Here is a 20,155-nt window from a genome sequence, read left to right as displayed (position 1 = left end):
AAACAGCTTGGTCACCCCACGCTCTGATTTCTGCATACAGCAGCCTTCTGTTACAGGACCAAGGAACTTCCTATAGAAATCTGATTCATCTTACCCTGTGCATAACTGAGCTAAACTAGCTTCAGCCTCTTGGAGAAATATTTAAAGACTATTAGTGCTACTTAACTGTAAGTAATAGTTTGGAGGAGAGGTAAGTACAGTAGTTAACCAGTTCTATACATGTTCAGGTACCTTTAGGATTAGAGCATAGGAAATGCTTTGAAGCAGTTGCCTGCCTTAGCAAAAATTAAGGCTTTGTTCTGGAATCTGCTGTCCCTTTATTTCTAAAGTCATTACTTACAGGAACCCATTTTGTCCCTCAAAGGAGTTGTGCCAGGGTGGAGTTAGGAGGAGAAAGAGTATTGAGTGGAGAGAAAGAACTGTAGTTCTGTTTTCCAGCTTTCTGGAAAAACTTGGATTGAGCTATTTAACTTGAACCTCCCAGGAGTCAAATGTGCTGGAATAACTATATTGTCCCAGCTCACTGGGTGTCTCTAGCTCTAATGATGGTACAGGAGGGGTCAGAGTTCAGGACTAGATGTTTCATAAACATGACCTAATTGGACCCACAGCATGTCACTTTTATTAATAAGAGGTAGGGGGAGAAATTCTGATACGTAGGCAATTCTCCCAGAGTTCCTATTGGCTTTGTTTCCACTCTTTATGGGTGGAGGGGAATAAAAAACTCAAGGTAGTACAAAACAAATAACTGCTAGGTGAATCTGAGAGAATAATCTGCTTTTGTCTCCTTTATTGGTCAACTTTTGTGTGCCTCCAAGTTTATTTTAAAGTGCAGATGCATAGAAAAGTGGATTTGGGTGTAACTTTGGCAATCCATGGAAGACCAGGTGTGCTTCATGAAGAATTCAGCCTTGTGTGCTGCTAACAAAGATCTCTTTAAATGGGCTATTGCTAATGTAGATGATGTCACTCTTGCTTTTATTAGTGTGGGGCAGGTCTGCTGCTCCCAATCCCACACTTACTGGCAAATGGTTCCTTCCCTGACTGGAGGCTGGTGATGACATCCATCCTGGGACCTCTCTGGAGCTCGGGTATTGCTGCATTGTGATAAAGTTACAAAGGGCAGCAGATAATTTGTCTGTATCTATAGTCCTACACATTATACATCTTGTTAGCAACAATACTGTTTTGTGCAGAGCAATGTCTGTGAGTCACTGCCATAATGATTGTCCTGCTGGGCTATTGAAGCTGTGGGAGTTCCTGCATCCAGCTCAGAACCTGGTCCTGGTGACACATTGCTGTCACTGATGTGTCAGCAGGGGTTGCAGATTTTACCTGTCATGAAGGAGACTAGCTTGTAAAAGCCACAAATCACACCGTTCTGAACTGATTCATGATGACCTTCTTACTTTGGCCTGTCCCAATTTAACTGTTTTTCTTTAACTCCAAAAAAGCTGTAGCATGTACTAAGCCTTTCTTTGGATGTCTCTGAGAGACTGAACTGTACCTGTGATCTGTTCCCAGCCCTGCCTGCCCCTGGACCAAAGGGTGAGGCTGCAGGTGGCACCCAGGGCCTGTGGAAGCAGCTGTGGGCAGTGCCAAGGTAGAACAATGTCACCACAGGTCCCCTGGACCCACTCTGGTATTGTAAACCTGTGCACAGGGGAAAGGACAACCTGCCTTGCAATGCTGGAGCCTTTACTTTTCTGAGGGGGAAAAGTAACCAAACAGGGCTTTTGTGCACCTGTAGTGAAGCCTCCTGTATCCATTGTTCTGTTGTCAAACCTCCACCCTTGACCTAAAAGCATCAGTTAGAAAATCACGATTTTCTGTGTGACCATAGTGAATGGAAAGAATTGACCTCTATAAAGGCAATTATTCAAAGTCAGCTTTAATGAAGGAATCGTTCCTTCCCCAGGTTTGCTGTCTGATGGTCTGCAGGGGCAGAGCCGTGCTGCCCGGGCTCAGAATCCCGGGTTTTGTACCGCTGTAGAGCAGCGCAGGGGCCGGCAGAGGGCGGTGCTGGAGGTGGGATAATCCCACCCGCTACACTTAGGTGGGATCTGCTCCATCTTCCCGATAAAACACCAGGCTACAGCTTTGGGGAACTCTGTGTGGTCACACAGAACATCTGTGTGCTAACTCCCAAGTGTTTAGCCAGGTTAAATATCGAATTTAAGATACAACCTTTCAAAAGCCCCTTTAAAATTAAAGTACTGTTGCTTCAAATCACAATTCCTTTAATTGCTCTTCAATACATGCAAGTAACTTGTCTTTTGTGTCTCTTTAAATAGTAAATTTAATAATTAGTAAATAGCAGAACATTTGTTCAATAGTATTATCCCTATTTCGTTTTTTTTCTGTGTTACTTGTTTCAGTTTTATCCAATATATTGAGTTAATAATAGAACGCTGCAAAGTCTTCAGATGTCTGACAGCTCAGTGGCTTAATAATTAACTTTCTGGGGCCTGAGACTTTGTTTTGATCCAAGAAAAATGTGTTCAGCCTATCCACCAGTGAGCCCTGTTGGCAGCATGTATTTCCACAAGCAACAATCTACAATGATTATGAGTAAGTGACTGGGGTGAGTCACTCCTTATTCTAAGAAAATGCAAACTATTTCTGAGGTTAGGATCACAGTTACCCATGAGACTGTGTCTCTAGCTTCAAAAACGTGGTAGGAGCAAAAAAGCAAGAAGAGAATTGTTATTGCTCCTGGTTTTTAGTTTGGTTTGGTTTTGGCAGGGGGAATTTTTTTTTATTTTTTTTTTAATGCATGGCCCAGTCAGATTTAAGAGCTTGTCCTCTTTATTTGTCAAATGCCTCATTCGGGACAAGGGCTGGAATCAATGTCTGGTGGCCTGTGTGTCAGTCTGCCAACTCCTCTATGGAGAGCAACAATAACAGACCCCTGCTGACATCAACTGGCTTGGAATGCAGTTGTTGCTAATGCTATTTTATCTGTGGAGTGATGGCAAGATTGCAGTCTGAGATCTCAGTAAACGTAACTGCCTCTGAAATTCTGATGGCAGCAGATGCTCTCTGGCTGATTGTTCCATTTGCTGTTCCCCGGTGTGCCAGGCTCTGGAAGGAGAGCTGGGACTTTGCAGTCCTGCAGTTCAGTATTGTGTCTGTTCACTTTTCCCTGCAGGAAAAACTGCTTAAACTGTGGCAAAATTAGAAATGGTTAAATCGGTAGAAATCTATTTTTACTTTTCCTGTGAATTAGACTGAAATACTCTCTTAAGCAAAGCTGCTTCCTGCTACTCTATCCAGAATGATTTAAATTGCACAGAACCACAGTGGTGTATCAGCAGCAAGAAGCAGCTGTAGTTCTTCAGGCCAAGGAATTCACTACCCAACACTATTTCACAGATCTCTTCTGTTTCTAAATCTATTTTACAGCAGAGCAAACTGACACCAAGGAAGTTATCCACAGACATTCAGAAAGTTGCTGGCAGAATTCACCTGGAGCCTGGGAATCCTGATGTCTGTCCCTGTAGTTAACCCATGGCACCTCTGGTCACAGTTATCCTTTTGCTGAGTATAGGATTAACCCAGGAGTATTGAATCTCTGTTGTGATAAGGTATGATGTAGATTCAAGTGCAGGTCTAAACTTTAGAAGGTGTGAAAAATAGGGAAGAGGTACTGTTAGTCAAAACAGAAGTAGTTAATGAAGGTTAATTGTGTTTAGTTATATTTGACCCATGAAGGAAAATGTTAGAACTTTCACTTAAAATCTAACAGGAAACACATTAACCCTTTGGCCTTTAGAGGGATGTTAGGAAAAAAGACTGAGGGAATTAGGGGACCCCCTCCTGAGGCTGGGAGGGGTGCACCCCCTGAAAGTGGAAATTTCATGAAAATCCATTCACAAGAACACTCCTGCTCCAAGTGTGCACAGTTGTCTGTTGTGTTTGTAAAACACTTCCTTTCTCATTGATCCAGGGAATGGCACTGACACGAGGCGGGCAGAGACTCAGCCTGTGGACAGCTGAGGGAGAATTGATTTGCTGTGAGTTTCGTAGCATTTCCTATGGATTAAGGGTCACTGGATTCCAGTTCTGTTCCTGACTGCAGAGCACTGTCTGTCTCAGACTGGCTCCAGGAAATGGACACTCTTCCGCAGAAGCCAGAAGATTTCGTGGAAGCGCTGTGGCCCCTTTCCAGGTTGCAGTTCACCCACTGCCCTGGGGAGTGTCATTAGTGGGAGGGAAGTGGAGATTTAAAGGGATGAGGAGAGGAGAGAAAAAAGAAAGTAGAAAGGAGAAAAATCCTGTTAATTCTTACCAAGCACAACTCGCTTGACCACATTAAAATGTTGTGCTGATCAACTGAATAAAACAATGAGCCAGCTCCAGAAGTGATGTGTAAATCGCATATCAGGAACAGAGTTTCAATTGACTGGCACACTGAAAGCAAAATCAATGGCACGGCCTTCACTGTGGGGGAGTTTGGATCACAACTATGAGTTCAACAAAAGAGGCAGTGTAATGAGGAATCATTCTCCTTTATTTCATTTCTTTCTCAATTTGCATTGCAATGTGAAATGAAAATCGTGGGGTCATCTTTTGAAGGCCTGATTTATTTATTTTTGTGTATCTGTATAAATTATAGGGTCATACATACCTTTATATATTTATATATATATATATAAAATAGTGGAAAGCTGCCTAATTTTTTCTCTGTAACAGATTGCTTTGTGTGTAGCTTCACAGTGGTAAAATAGCTGTACCACCAGGAGTATTAATAATGCTCTGTGGGCATATGGAAGATCGGAGGTACAAAGTTATCAGAAAATCTTCAGTAATCTCCAAAGCATATTTCCACCATCCCAATCACTTCATTTTTGCACACTATATGAAACAGATGTAAAAATAGCTCTTTCATCAGTGGCTTGCTACACATATTTGGGCTGTAGAGGCTCAGTTCTGTTCGAAGCAATACTGTGAAATCATGTGTAGAATGTGCTGTTAATCAGAAGCAGCAATTTAATGTTACGTATCCATCTCTCCTCCCGCCTCCAGCTCCCCTTCCCAATTCTGAGCAGGAAACGACACTTGGATGGAGCTCAGCACACTGACTTTCTGGATAGACTCTCTAGGAATGAGGAGGGACTTGAATTCTCTCCATATGTCATTTCCTTTCCCCTAATGGCTAAAAAAACCCCATTGCTGCAGTTCATATAACTTAGAGAGAACATTACCAATCTAGGGAAATAAGGGCAGGGGGATGGGAGAAGCAGGACAGCCACATTCCACTTCTGAAGAACTGCTTTGCAAACTTGATTTGAATAGAACAGGAATTTTTCTGTGTACAAGAACTGTTTTATGTAGTTCCTTAAACTGAAGCTATTACCCCATCTGTACTTAAGTGTATATCAACACCTGCAGTCTGGGGCCAGACAGGGATTAGGGAAGGAAAATGTAAGCAGAGGGGGAATGGTAACAACTCTGCAAGATGTAAACTAACTCAGAAAGGAAAAACAGAGGGGATTGAGGGAAACTGACAATGGAGACATAATTTTTAATAGACACAATTTTAATAGTAAGTGATCCTAGAAATGACTTAAGAAAAATCACATTAGCCCACTCCTGCAGCTTTCATCCAAACTGTCTTTAAAAAAATTTCTATTCAGTACAACTAAGAGCATATGCAGATATCCTACCCTGTTGCAGAATAGAAAATTTGATCTGCTGTATTGCACAGTGGATTTGCAGCTGTCAACAAAATTCAGTGTGCTATAGCTACAAACAAAAAAACCCCAAAAAACCCAGGAATAAACATGACATAAAAAAACCCAACAAAAACCATTTTAACTAAAATGTAAGCTTACTTCCTCATAGCCAGCCCACTGTGTATTAGACAAAAATTGGAACATAACGTCTTTCTAGCAACATAATCCAAATGTTTTTTAAGTTTTTAGCAACCAAAATGTGCAGTGCTTTGCAGGGCAAATGAGAGATGACATTTGCTCAAAAAATCCTGAATTTTGCAGTCAGTGAATGAGAACATGTGCACAAAAGGGCTGGATGTGTCTGCTTGGGTGATTGTATCTGACTGAAGAGCCAAGCCCTCCCATCTTTCATTAGACACATTGCCTAATTAGACATGTTGCCCCTGAATTCTAGTGCTAAAAAGAAAAGGAGAAAACCATCTTTCCTCCAGTTCTATTTTAAAGGGTTTCAAGAGTAGAATAAAGAAATGATTCAAGACACATGGTGACAGATTTTGCTTTAGGTTACTTTTAGCGCTTCACTAGACCCACTAACCTACTTAAATACCTGTGCTGTTCTTATCTGGCATAAAACCTTGCTTTGTAACTTTTAAAATGAAATATTTTAGAGGTATTTTTAGAGATGACTGTATCTTAAATCCTCTCAAATTGATTTCACAGTGGACTTTAGGGTGATTCTGTTAAAAGAAAGCACAAAAGAAGCCAGTACAGCCTGTGGATAGGTTAGGTATTTCTGCAGTTCAGAAGGTTTTAAGAATAGGATTTCTTTTTAAAAAGAGGGATTGTTAGGTTATTGAACCTGCAAATGCTTTTGTGTCATGACTGAGCTAATTTATGGATTTAGTCTTCACATACCATGTTTATAAATGTCTCCAGACTTCAAGTAAGACAAAGCAGAGTTTTCCCAAAGCTGGACAGCCCAGGCTCCTTTCAGCAATTCCCAGAACTGTGAGTAGATGTGGTTTGCACAGCCTGAGACAGCTAATCTGACTCTTAGTGCCTGCTTCCCTATGGCAGAAAATAATCATCCCATGGGGTTAAGGCTTTGTGAGCTATTTTTGGGTTTGAACCTTGCACATTCAGCTACCTGTAGGACTGCACAATATTGGTATAACTTGATGCATTTCCTGGAATTAATCTTATCTCTAGAATGGAACTCTTTGGAAGTGAGACACATGGAAAAACTTCCACTTGCTTGAAGAAACAATCAAACTATGAGGTGGAGGCTGTTTTAAGTGGCTTACACTACCCCAAGATGCTCTCCCTGCCAACATGAGAGGAGTCTGCTGCCAGTCTCTTGCCCTTCTGTAGCTGCCTTTGTCTCTAACAGCCATAGTCCCTGCAACAGGTTAGAATGGGATAACTTGCTCCTCTTAAACCTCACCATAAGCTCTGACACGTGGAATTCTGTACAGCTTGGAACGTTAATATCTGGATATTTGGATAAGTCATGATGGCAAGTAAGAAGTGGCTAATTAGGCCAGATTATTAAGGCTTATCAGACAATGTTGCAGGGCTTTTGGAGAGCCAGGAAAGCTTCTGTGCTTGCTATGGCTGCATGGCTGGAAGATGCATCACAGAACATTTTTCACTTCTTCCAAAGCATTAAGCAGAGATTGTGGTGCAAGCTGGGTGTTACCTGGGCAGACCAAGGACTGACTTAACAAGGCAACCACCTGCCAGTGCATCACTGCTGATCACCAGTGGCTGAGGGTGAGTTTGTAGCAGCAGGGCTGAGTCAGCTCCTGGCATCCCCAGCAGTGGCACCCTGCTCTCAGCATCACCACCATAATTACAACTCAGAGATTTGCAATATAGGAGATTTTACAGCTCACCTTTTGAGATGACAAAATAATTATCTCAAATTGTTGCTGAGTCACAGGGAATACAAAAGATTGGAGAAGGTTTGATATTCCTTCAGTGGCTAAATAATGTGGCTTGGTTAAAACAGTGCTGTATATCAACTCTTTAAATACTTAATTGGGCTGAGATTCTTCCTCAAAACACTTCATTTGTCTGAGCTCTGGGACAATACACACTGTGTCAAGTTAAATCAGATACTATCTGCAGACAGAAGTTGTAGCACAATAGTAAACTAAGTTCTTGATGCATGTCACTCAGAGGAGACTGCTTCCAACACTCTTGTTCTGTTAGGTCTTCTAGGAACCTGGTTTGTATCAGCCAGGGAAATCTAAAGATGAGATTCTACATTTGCCTCATTCACAACACAGCAAAAGAAAGATGCACAGAGCAGTTGCACAAGGGAATGTAGTTTTTCAGGAAACCTCTGTAATTTCAGTTGGAATATTTAGGATGTAGCTCTCAAAGCACTTGACAAAGCCAGTTGTCCAGGAGTCTGGAGAAGAAATTGTATTATTGATTGTGTCCTATGGCAAAATAAGTGGAAATTATGGGAGAATAATAAAGGAAATATTCCTCAGACAGAGACCTTTTTTTGGCCCAAGACTTTTGGAGGCTCATTTTGTATGTCAAGTCAACAGTCTCATTAATTTTGAATCAAGACAAATCAGGGAACGTATTAAAAGCCTAAGACACATCACTGTGCTTGAAGACTGAAGCTGGGCTCTGCTCTGTGTGCTAGGCTCTTAAAATTCTGTGCAGCACCTGCCCCTGGGTTCTAGGCTGTGATACACATGCTGCAGAAGAGAACAGAGGTGACATGAGCTGGACAAGGGGCTGGGCTGGCACATGAGTGTCACCTCCAGCCTTTTGCCCAGGCATGATTTGCATGGTTTTTCATGACAGACTTACTTCTCTCAGAAAGTGGATTTCAGGCTCTGTCTAGAAGTAAAATGCAACACATCTATTTATTCCATGTTCAATGCCTGTGTCTAAAATCTCCCTTTTCTTCTTCTGCTAAAGTCACGTTAGGATAGTGCTGTCCTGCAGGACATGATGAGGAAATAACGTGGCTAGAGAACTGCATGGAATATCTGTGCATCAGTTACTAATCTGTTCTGGATGGATGGGCTTAGAAGTTATCTTAGTGACTAACCACTGGAAAATCCTGTGATATGGAAGCTCATGCATTTTTTTTGTAGCCACAGCTGCAGTCATTTCCCTTCAGAGACACATCATTTCCCCAAGACACATCCTGTCTCAGAGGGCCACGGTGTCTCCGCTCCAAGCTGCTGTCCCCTTTCGCAGTAGCCAGTGCATGGGTGGAGATTTCCTTCCTAGTTTCTTCTCCTGAAAAGCTTCATCTCCAGCTCCAGCTTGAGAAATGGATTGATTCTTGACCTCTTGCATAAACATTGTCTCTGCATGCCAAAGGGAGCCTTAGTGAGAACCAGAGCCCCTGTCTAGACATGTTTCTTCATCCCAGAGCTCTGATAGGTTTGTCCTCCACTGCTGGGTTAACTCTCTTTGTCTCCGAGCAGCAACAGAGACAGGGTAAAACCAGATATTTAAGCATGTGCATCTCAATGCTTTAATGTAGTTTGTTCCATTCAGCAGCAACACAAATAACCCTCCAGTCTGATAATCTTCATTATCTGCAGAGGGAAAAAAGGAATCTTGTACAAAGTGAAATTTTCTGTTCCTCATCTTTATTCCTGAAATGCAGAAGCATTTTCTACATGGCTGCAGTAGGGTTTGCTCCTTTAGCACAGAAGAGCAGCAGGGAAGGTAACAGAAAGCCTCATGGAGGACAGAATTCTATTCAGGAACAGGACAAAAAATGTGATGGATCTGCAATGAATTCAGGAAGTACTTTAGCTACAGTAAGAAGTTATGATTGGCTTAGGGAAGATTTAGAAGAAAAACCTGTGCCAAAGAGGCAAACCAGGAGAACAATGCCCTTTGCAAGCAAAGGTGTCGATGAATGCTGTGAAAGGGTATGAGTTAATCAGGCAAATTAATAAAGAGACAGAGAAAACTGCTGGTAGAAACATTCATCATTCTTTACAATTTCATTTTTCTAATTTTTTTTTTCCCACATTAACAGAGCTTTACAGAAAAAAACACAAAAAACACCAAAACTGATGTGATAAGAAAGGGAACAGACTTTCATAAATATTTCAAATGCATCTCTTTCTAGATTAAATTAAACCTGATAAATTTAAAAAATTTTGGGGTTGCCTAGGTGTAATCTGCTGTCTAAAGGTGTAAACTTTATCTCTCAGAACTACACCCTTAGATGGCAAAACAGGCATTTAGCTTTATCAGCTGCACATACAATGGAAATACATCATGGAGAAAGAAGAAATGAAGGTGTAATTCTCTACTGATCAACTCATCTTAAGCTCCATGATCTCTAGGGGTGGTGTCTACAATTCAACCGTGTCAGGCTCTGGGAAATTTACTAAATGATGACTAGTAGAAGTAAATACAATCTAGATAATGTAAAATATCTTTATTTTTAAAAATTGTCTCAGGAAAATAGTTTTAACCTTTTGACTCACAAAACCATCATAATAAGGGCAGAGGTCTCTTGCTTTCTTGATATCATTACAGAAGCTGGGGAAGAATGTGATATAATACAAGCCAGCTCTCATTACTGCTGAAGGAATGTGCTGTGATTAAACCTATATACAGAAAGAAATTCAATGTAATTCTTAAATGTTGATTTGTTTTGAACACATTCCACATGCCAGAGAATGAGTTTCCAGTATACTCTTACCATTTCTAAAGATGGGGAGGACCTCACCTCTGAAAAATTAACTACAACAATCCTCTTCTGAAAAAGAACACCACTTGGTTAAAGGTGTTTATACACATCTCCCAGTGTCCAGAACCACTAAATCCTTTGAGAACTATCTGTGAAAGCAAAACCTTCTCCTTCTTCCTCTTGGTAAATTCAAGAAACCAAAGCCCTTTTTTGTGCAGACATGGAACAGAAGCAATTTTTGTATTTCTAAATACTTCTTCAAAAATTTCACTCATATGACACTAATCCCAGTGATGTGATATCATAATGATACCAACTATTACATTATTTTCTCCTTGTGGATTTGTCAACAACCCTGTTCGTGTCCTAAAGATACCCGACCTTGCCTCTTCTCTACGTATTTCCACCAATCCTTTAGAGAGTGGCTCAGCTGTGAAGCTCTGGCTGAAGAAGGCTGGACTGAATTCCCAAGTCCAGCGGCAAGGCTGTCATCCAAAATGATCTGCAGGGTGATGCAAGGCACACCTGTCCCTGTGGATCCCAGTGAGCTCATCTTGAAAGGATGTGTTGTTCAGTGATAACAGCCTGCAGAGGAGCATGGGGCTCTTGTCAGCAGCTCTGATGATATTTGCATGTCCCTCTCACAGGATCAGCCCTGCACAGATCCTGAGATCATCTCTCCTGAGATGGAACTGCATGAAGACACAATTTACTGCAAACTCTTGGCTTCTGAAACTGAAAGCAGGATCAGTGGGACATCGGTTCTGTTAATCTGAGAATACTTTGAGCACTTGGGGGATAGTGGTGGCTCAAGAACCTCTGGATCATAACATTCTGGTGGGATTCCTTGATTGGGAAAGCAGCACTTTCAACCATCAGGGACTGACAGCATCTTTGGTCCCCTACACTGCTGAAGTTCCTGGTGCTCTGCCAGGCTTCCCTCCATCTGCTGCTTGCAGATCTTGCACTGGTCCCTCATGGAGCTGATCAGCTTAAATCCTGCCTGGCAATTCTACTCAGTGAAGGGGAACAGTGAGTGAAAAATCCTCATTTCCCAACAGAATTGAGAGATGGGACACAAACACCTGTGGGACACCTAAGGCACAGCCCTTGTGCCCCTGGGAAAAGAGAGAAGGGAGGGAGCAGCACTTGGCATCTGGTGCCTCTGTGTCTGAGGGCAGCCTGACCCAGGTCATCCTCCCCACCTTAGGCACGAGAGGACCTGATCCTGACCTAACTGGGACCCAGCCCTGCCAGGCTGATGGGAGCTGGAGCCCCTCTTCCCCCCCTGTTAAATACACACTTGCTCTATAGGTCTGCCCCATGTGTCACTGATGTATTTGGGATGTACTTGTAAAAGTGCTCAAGTAATTTTGGTTTAAAAATTAAGTAAATAAAATCAATATGGCACATATTAAAGAAAAATGCACAGCAGTAGCAGACAGAACATTTTATATGCTGACCCAAATGCACAGGCTGTCAGTTAATGCTCTAACACTTGCAATATATCACTTTTCACTGAAAGGTGAGCAGCACATCCAAAAATCTTAGAAAAATTTATAGTTCAGCAAGTGGCTTTCTGAAAAGCAGTTTGAAACCAAGCATGCTTCATGACCTTTAAAAAACACGTTTAATGAAAGCATTAAAATGTTCATATAACTACTGAACAATGAAATACTGTATTTAATCCCAATGGGTTTTTAAAAATATTGGCATTTCAATTAATGTCTGACACACTAGTTATCCATTAGAAAAGGATCATGTAGAAAGAATTCTATGTTTAATATAACATTAAACACTTTTGTCAAATTATATCAGAATTATTGAATGTTGGGTCCAAAGCGCACTGCAAGACCCCAGAAATGAATAACTATCATGTTAGGAAATAATCTAGAAATATGTTAAGTATGTGAAAAGTAGTTTTATATTTTTGTTTTTCTTTTCAGTTTAGCAGTGGCCAGGTAATGTTGCAATATTTGCAAACCATCAGTCATTTGCCTTATATACTTGGTTTGAGAAAAAGAATAATGACTTTTGTGAATTTGAAAGAATTGGAACTTTAATAGTATGACTTTCAATTACAAATGTTGATTTTTTTTTTTTTTTAATTTTAATGCAGGAATCGGGACACCTGGAATGTCTTTGGGGTGTGTGTGAATTTTCCTGATCATTACAAAGTAACTTTGTAACTATTTCAGTGCAATACAAAGCCATAAATCCATAGATACATTGTATCCATGCTTTGTAGTAAATGCCTCTTTGACTTTAATTGTTTCAAATTCTCTCATTTTGAAGTGAAGCACTGAACCAATGCTTTCTCTTCGGCTCTGCCTGGGCTGGGAAGGAGGCTGGTGTCTAACATTTGCTAATTTTGTGTTTAACAGTGATGGCATAGGGAACAGGCACAGCCATCTCCACCTGGAGGAAGCCACGTACAGTGTAGGAGTCACATTTTATGGAAGGAAAGCTTTGAGAATCATGTTGCACTTCCAAGGCCTTCAGTGGAAAAAAAAATCTGTTGCATGACCCAGGTTTGAATTAATGAGGCCCAAGCTCTGAGCTCTGTCAGGATGGGACCACTCCAGGCTTGGTTACAGCTCAGCTCCATGCAACTGCAGAACCTGCTGGGCTGTGTAGAAGCCACATGATGAACCCAGTGAAGAACAGATCATCTTCTCATCCCATGCTGGGGTCCTGATCCATAGCTGGATCTCATCTCTGACTACCCACATGATAATAGTTCACAGGTTACCTCAGCAGGAAGAAGCCAGAGCAGTGACATGACTGAACGAGCAAAGTATTAGTAAGGTTATTAATAAGAGTACGTGTGTGATGTATTAGCTCAGACTTTTAAAGTAACCTTGACTGTGGCAACCTTTGTAGCTTTTCTGGGGGGTTTTCTCACCCTTGAGGCCCCTCTGACCCTGCAGAAAGCTGCCCATGACTTTGATGGAGCTCCCCTCATGGGAAATGTGTTGCAGAGCTGGGAAAACTCTGGAAAGGGTCACCTTTCCCACAGGGTGGGAATTAAATTAGGCCACATGGTGTAGATGCAAAGCTTTTTTTTTTTTTTTTTATTTTAATTATGAGTCTGTGAATGGCAGTTCACAGAACCCAACTGCTGATTTCTACACAGTGCAGATAAGAACCAAATTGGTCCAAAGTTTAATGGTTTCCAGGGCTGGTTGGTCACACCCTGTCCATGGGGAATACTGTCCTGGATCAGCAGCACTCCTGCGTGCAACCACACATTTCAGCCTGGCTCTGAATTCTCCTGACATGTCTTTTCCCATTTGCACCCTCGATTTTCCCATCCCAGCTCTCCACACAACTTCTCTGTCATCCTCTCCTCTCCACCTTGGCCATTCACCCACATTCTTGCTGATGATGAATTCTCCTCAGGCCATGGCCATTGCCCTCATCGTTCAGAATCCCCAGGTTCTCTCACGACAGGGCCATTCCCCCCATCCTTCCCCATCCCCAGCTCTCCCGAGACACGGCCATTCCAATCCTTCCCGATCCCCAGCTCTCCCAAGACATGGCCATTCCCCCCGGCCTCCCCGGCCCGGAGCGCCCCGGCCGCGGCCGCCACCTGACGCCGCGTCCCCTCAGGCTCCCGGGCCGACCCGAGGCGGGGCGCGGGGGGCGGGCAGGGCCTCCCCGGGGCAGGAGGGAGGGACGGAGGGAGAGGAGAGGAGACGAGAGGAGAGGAGACGAGAGGAGAGGAACCGAGGAGAGCCGAGCCCAGCCCGCCGCCAGACAGTCCGTGCGTGCGGCTCCGTGCCGGCTTTGTTGTGCTCGGGCTCGGGCCCGGGCCCGGGGGCGGGGAAGCGGAGGGAAGCGGGGAAGGCTCCGCTCCTCCTCCGCGGCCCCGGCCCCGCTCATGGCGACGCTGGGCACATCCGGGCCTCTCCTCCTTCTCCTCCTCCTCCTCCGGCGGCCGCCGCTGCCCTGAGCGCCCGGCCCGGCTCCATTCGCGCCTCCCCCGAGCCCTTGGCGGAGCAGCGGCGGGGGAGCCCCGGCCGGGGCCATGTCCAACCCGGGGGCCCGGCGGAACGGGCCCGTCAAGCTGCGGCTGACAGGTGAGTCTGGGCCGGGGGCGCGGGGCTAGCCGGGCGGGGGGCGGGAGCGGCTCCTCCGGGTGTCGTTGAGATTGAACCTGGGGCTGGAGCGGCCCCTCAGGCCTCGCAGGGAAGGGGAGGGCGAGGTTTCCCTCCCCTCGGTTCCCCTCGGCCCCCGGCTCGGCGTGTCCGGGCTCCGCCGCCCGCCCGGCCCGGGCCCCTCAGCCGCCTGGGCGAACTTCAGCCACCGCACCCCAACTTTGATGTTTATTTTCCCTTCGTCTTCTCGGTGTAAACTCGAAAGAAACTGTCACGCTCTTTGTTGTGATATCTTTGTTTGTTTCTTGTTGTTGTTTTGTTGGGGTTTTTAAGCGTTTTCTTCAGCTAGGACTGTTGAGCTCTGGAGAGGCTCCCCAGGGCAGTGGTCACAGCCCCAAGGCTGCCAGAGCTCAGGAAGTCTTTGGACACCATTCTCAGGGACAGGGAGGGATTTTGGGATGTCCTGTGCGGGGCCAAGAACTGGACTTGATCATCCTGGTGGGTCCCTTCCAACTCGGCATATTCCATGATTCTATGATTGTTCAGAGTTCTAGGGTGAAGTGCCTTGTGCTGCCCTTCTCCAGAAGACCACTTGACCTCTGATATTTTAAAATACCATAAAAACGGTTCACCTGCATGCTGGGAAGGAAAATAATTTGGTCTTAAATTCTTAAAACTATGCCCTTTCCATATAAAATCCCAGGTAAATAGGTTTAGAGGAAAAAAATATTGAAAATTCTGCTGAAGCTTTCTTTAAAAAAATGCAGGACACATGGAGCTAGCTTTTTTCTTTAAAGTAAAGTCCTCCAGCACATAAATGATACTGTGTGTCCTGTAGCATCAGTACAGGAAGGTAAACGGTTAGAAAAGAACAGCTTTACACTGTAAATACTCATCTCTACATATATCTAAGCAGCTTGTGAATGAAATATTTTTAGAAATGTTAAAAGAGTTCTTATACTTTAGGTGCATGAGAAATATCTCCATTTTAATGCCTAATAAAGAGAGGTGTTTTCATACTGATTTTTCCAACTATGTTATTTTTACAGGAAAAAGTAAAATGTATCTGCTTATGTTTTACCCTGGAAATACTCAGACTAGATTTGTAATGTAGTTTTCAAGGAGATTTGTGGGTGTCTCTATATTACACTTGGAAATAAAACTCCCAAAATGAGCATAGCTGGGAGTGCTGCATGGAACAGTGCTGCCTTGTTTTTACCGAGTGTTTTGTAGCTTTCTCTTCAGGTTATTGCTGTATTGATGCAGTACTTTAATGCTTTCTTTCCCTGAGCAGTGAATCCTCACACTTGCCTATCTTTGAAACATTAAAAATGGTCAGTAGCCTTATTTAAAAGCATGGAAAATACTGTCTAGGGAGTTGTCTTTCTCAACTCTGTATTTTGTGTTCAAATTTGTTTCATATTTTATTTTTATTGAGGATTAAGCATATAATGAAACTGTGCCTGTGACAGTCTCAGTATGTTGAGGGGAGTGTGATTGTGACCAGAACCAGGCTGTGGTTTTACACACTGTGGTCAGCCCCTAAATGAAGCAGGTACAACTCTAAGAAATGCTTCTGTTTTTTGGTTTTTTGTCATATTGTATTTTAGGAAGGGAATGTGCAGAGCATGGGATGAAGGCAAAATTGTCATTTTAGGACTGTTCCAGGGTTAGCAGCTCTGGCAGGCACTGAGTACCAGTTCTGTTATTGGAAACTTATAGGAAACATTGGCCTGTTTCTGCAGTTGAAAAGCTTGAGGTATTTTCTGCTTTACCTAATGGGCAGTTGTTTCACTTAAGGTCATTTGTAAGGAAGCTCTACATGTTTAAGGAAAACAATGAATCTTATTAATTCAGCTAACATGTTGTCAGTTCTTGCCTAGGAATACTTTTAAGTGTCCTGTGTGGTTTTGATTGCCCTTTTTGATTGGAAAAGCAGTTTGAGGGCTCTTGAGTTCTGAAACTGCTTGGACTTAAAAGAATCTGTATATCCAGTGTTTTTAAAAGTTTATTCTCAAACTGACAAATGCTATTTAATCTTAATTTTCTTTGGCTCTATGAAACTAGCAGTCTTCTGTTTTGGCTTGAATGTTTCTGGGGTTAATTCTGCAATCATTGTTCAACACTTATCTTTTCTGTTCATTATCTCTAAATTAGATGGTATAGATTAAAAAAAAATTGATTTCAAGAACTGGATTCAATTAGCAGTTTTTCAGGACATAAACATTAAAGGTTTAGATGGAAAACATTGTTTTGACTGACTGGATAAATGACAGGGTAATGTTTGATGTGAGTCCAAGAACTGATCTGGAGCTAGTGCCCAACTTCTCAGTCCATCTTGAGGAGCCAAATAAAATATTTAACCTAGGCCTCATTTTGCAAAAAGGTTGACTCTTTGTTGGGACCTTAAGAAAGTTCTGAGAAATGTTTGGCATACCTTTACACTAAGTGTTTAACAGTTTATTTAGGTCTGGGTTCCACAACAGAGACAAACCACAGCGGTGGCATACTTCTAGTAAGTTTTTATTTAGTTTACAGTGCATCTGTGTTATATGTTTCGTATAAAAGGTTATTCTTTTGCTCCAAGATGTAGCTATTTGTTTTAAATACCACTTGAGTCTTTAGTGATATGTATGTTGATACAATTCACATAATCTTGGGATAAAATATGTCTGGATAATTGCTAAAATCCAAATGTCATGGCTTCTCATGATAGTTCTAGCAGGAAGTGTAAATCCGTGTTTCTGATTAAAATATAGGCAGTGTAATTTAAATTAGCTGAAGTCTAGGACTGCAGTAGTCTTCTGCGATATTTATCTTAGCAGTTTGTAATAACAATGTCCAAGGAAGTGTAAGGAAAATTTCTTTGACTCTCAAAGTTTAACACCATTTGATCTGGTCCTATCCTGAGTACATCTGAGTCCTACAAAAGCTGCAAGTGCAGTCATCCCCTTCCATTCCTAGTGTGATTTTTCTCAGTGATGTGTTGAATATGCAGATTTGTAAATACACTGCACTGTCAATCAGAACACGCTATGATTTCTTCCACCCCTGTGTTGAATTGTGTTGTTCTTTCGTTCTTCAGAAAACTGAGAAATGACCATTGTTTTCAGTAAATATTTTATGTCCTAATACATGAATTGTCTAGTGTTAAAATAGCTACATTTGGCTGCTTTCACTTAGGAGATCAATGACAGCTCTCTGAAGCCCACAAGGCTGTTTTTATCAAGGAGTTACTTTCTAAAATCAGTTTGAAGTCTACAAAACTCTGTGAGCACTGGAATATACTGAGTAAAGGTTCAGTGCAGAAGTTTATTTAGTTCATGTGTTGCAGGTAGTGTTTGTCTCAGAATTGTTAACAGGCAAAGATACTTCCATAGCCACCAAGTACAGTTACAGTGGGCTGGAAAAAGTGGTAATAAATATCCCACAGATAAAACCGGAATGAGCTGGAAGGGTTTTGCTGGTGCAGAATCAAACATAGGCCTGAAGAGTTGTTAGATTTGTTTTTCCTCCTTACTGCTTCCAGCTTTCCTGCAGGGTTTGGTGATTAGGGAAATAAAAGCACTGGGTGTTGTGTTGTGGAAAAGGGATCAGCATCTCATGTGCTGTCTTCTCTCTTGCTGCTTTACTGTCTGTTTAGCCCTCACAGTGCAAAGGTGGGACTGTACTGTGAAGTTACAGTGTTGAAGGAGAAAGTGCTGCTGTTTTACCAGACCATAGAAACTCTGGTTGTAATGCTAATAATATTTCTTGTGAAACATACTTAATATTTAGAAAAAGCTGGGCTATTCCTGAGCTTTGTAAGACAATGTGGAGTGTTCAAACCTGTTTTTTGCAGTGGATAAATCTAAGTGTTAAATAAATCCAGTTGAAGACAGTGGTTTACCTGAAGCCTAAATTTTCCATCAGTGGTGGTGGAAGGAGGACTGAAGTTTATGGATAGCAGAGCCTCACTGTGGGAACATCTGATTAATCGATTGATAAAGTAGCTCCCTATATTTTTATGTAGCAAGACAGTGGTTTTATAGTTGACTGAAACTATAGTGCCATTTTAGGTCAGTTTAAAATCTGAGTGCTGTTTCTTTTTTCTCTTTGTAGTCCCTGGCTTCACTTTTTGGGCCCTCCCTTGTGTTGACTCCAGCAAGTGTGTAGCTATGGGATGAGCTGAAAGCTAATCCTACCAGGAAAAAAAATGCTTATTTGTGTTGAAGAAGAGAGATGCAGAGAAGCTGCAAAAGGGGCAGGACTGCCTCTCCTACCAGCAGCCTGTAGTTAGATAGGCTTTGGTCAACAATAAAACAATGGGGTTCCTTCATGTAAGGTATATTTGACTTAAGTACTAGTTTTTGTAATCCATGTGTCATTAAGAAATCCGAATCAATAAATTACATAGTAGGTGGATTAAACTGGTGCAGTCATAACAAAGTCAATAGACATGTGTAATCAGATGTACAGGGACTGATGGCTGCTTGGCCCTCAATATTTTCATCAAAGTACGAAGTGTGTGTGTAAATATATGCTTTCTTCTATACACAGTATATAGTTATAGATATTTATATACATATAAATCAGTCGTGGATCATACAGATGCCAAAGAATTGTAATAAACAACTGAGCAGCTGTATGGAGCAGTTTCAGCTGTTTGTTTCTATGAGTTAAAGTTTTATTCATCTGGGTGTAAAATTAGATAACTGTGTTCAAGGGTACATAATGGGGTGTCATGGCAAGGAAGACAAAGACCAGAAAGGACTTGGGGGAGGAAGTTGTAGTAGGAAAAGTTATATGGGGATTTCAATTAAAAGATTGAAATTCAGTTAAGAAAACCCCCACTATTCACCTGTGGCTGTACAATCAGGAGAGCATCACACAGAAGATAGTAGGGGATTTACATGTGTAGGTAACATATGGGGCATGTGTGGGAGACATATGGGAAATCTGCAGGCAGTCCTAGTGGTAATGTTTAAAAAAATTAAAGCTATTGCTGGGAAAAAAATAAAAGAAATCCTGGGGGTGGAATATTAGCAAGTAATGTTTAGAATTGTAGTTTTCAGTGAAGTTTAAAGAGTTTACACTGTTCCATAATGTCTGTCTGCATAGCTGAACAAAGCTGAGAAACTGATCTAGTGGTGACAAATTATATTCTGTTTTCTTTGTTAATCACACTGAAAAATCTGATCAGACCCCAGATGAAAACATTTTGTCTTTGTGTCTGTAAGGTGAATGGGTAGATCCCTGAGAGAAGACAGCTTTTAATGTTTTGTTCTGGTTTATCTCCTGGCCTTTGAAGTGCTTCCTTGCTTTGCCATCTTACTTAGAGTGACATCTCACCACTGGGCCAGACCTTTCTTGCAGTGTTTAAAAAAGGGTGGATGATTTCTCTGGGTGTCTTCCCTGCTCTCCTCACAACAATGATGTGAGCTGGCTTCTGACTTGGCTGAGTGGCACGAGTGCATTACTGCACAGGCTGTTATGTGCTCGCTTTAATATATAAAATGTAAATGCTCATCGCATGTGGAGGGCTGAGATCATTCCAGTGACTCCTGAGAGCTGGGAAAGATTCACCTCAGTGATGTCAGTGCATGGAAAAGGAGCTGCTGTATCTGTCTGCTGTTAGCAAAGCACCTCCTGTTTGGGGACGAGGATCAAAATCTTGAGGAACATTTGTCAGTAATATATTTGAGGAA

General features: G+C 42.3%; 1 protein-coding gene across 1 annotated transcript in view; it reads left to right on the top strand.

The window, feature by feature from the left end:
• The first annotated feature begins 14,001 nt into the window (after nt 1-14,001).
• Nucleotides 14,002-20,155, top strand: part of SMURF2 (SMAD specific E3 ubiquitin protein ligase 2) — a 59,186-nt gene continuing 53,032 nt past the window's right edge. Inside the window, exon 1 of the mRNA XM_086857466.1 lies at nt 14,002-14,450. Within this exon, the coding sequence (XP_086713592.1) occupies nt 14,399-14,450 (52 nt within the window). The 5' untranslated portion in view covers nt 14,002-14,398. The remainder of the gene's footprint in view (nt 14,451-20,155) is intronic.

Source organism: Cyanistes caeruleus, chromosome 19 (genome assembly GCF_971803275.1).
Source record: "Cyanistes caeruleus chromosome 19, bCyaCae1.hap1.1, whole genome shotgun sequence".
Lineage (NCBI taxonomy): Eukaryota > Metazoa > Chordata > Aves > Passeriformes > Paridae > Cyanistes > Cyanistes caeruleus.
The sequence above is the reverse complement of the archived record's forward strand: the minus strand, read 5'-3'. Positions and strand labels throughout refer to the sequence as shown.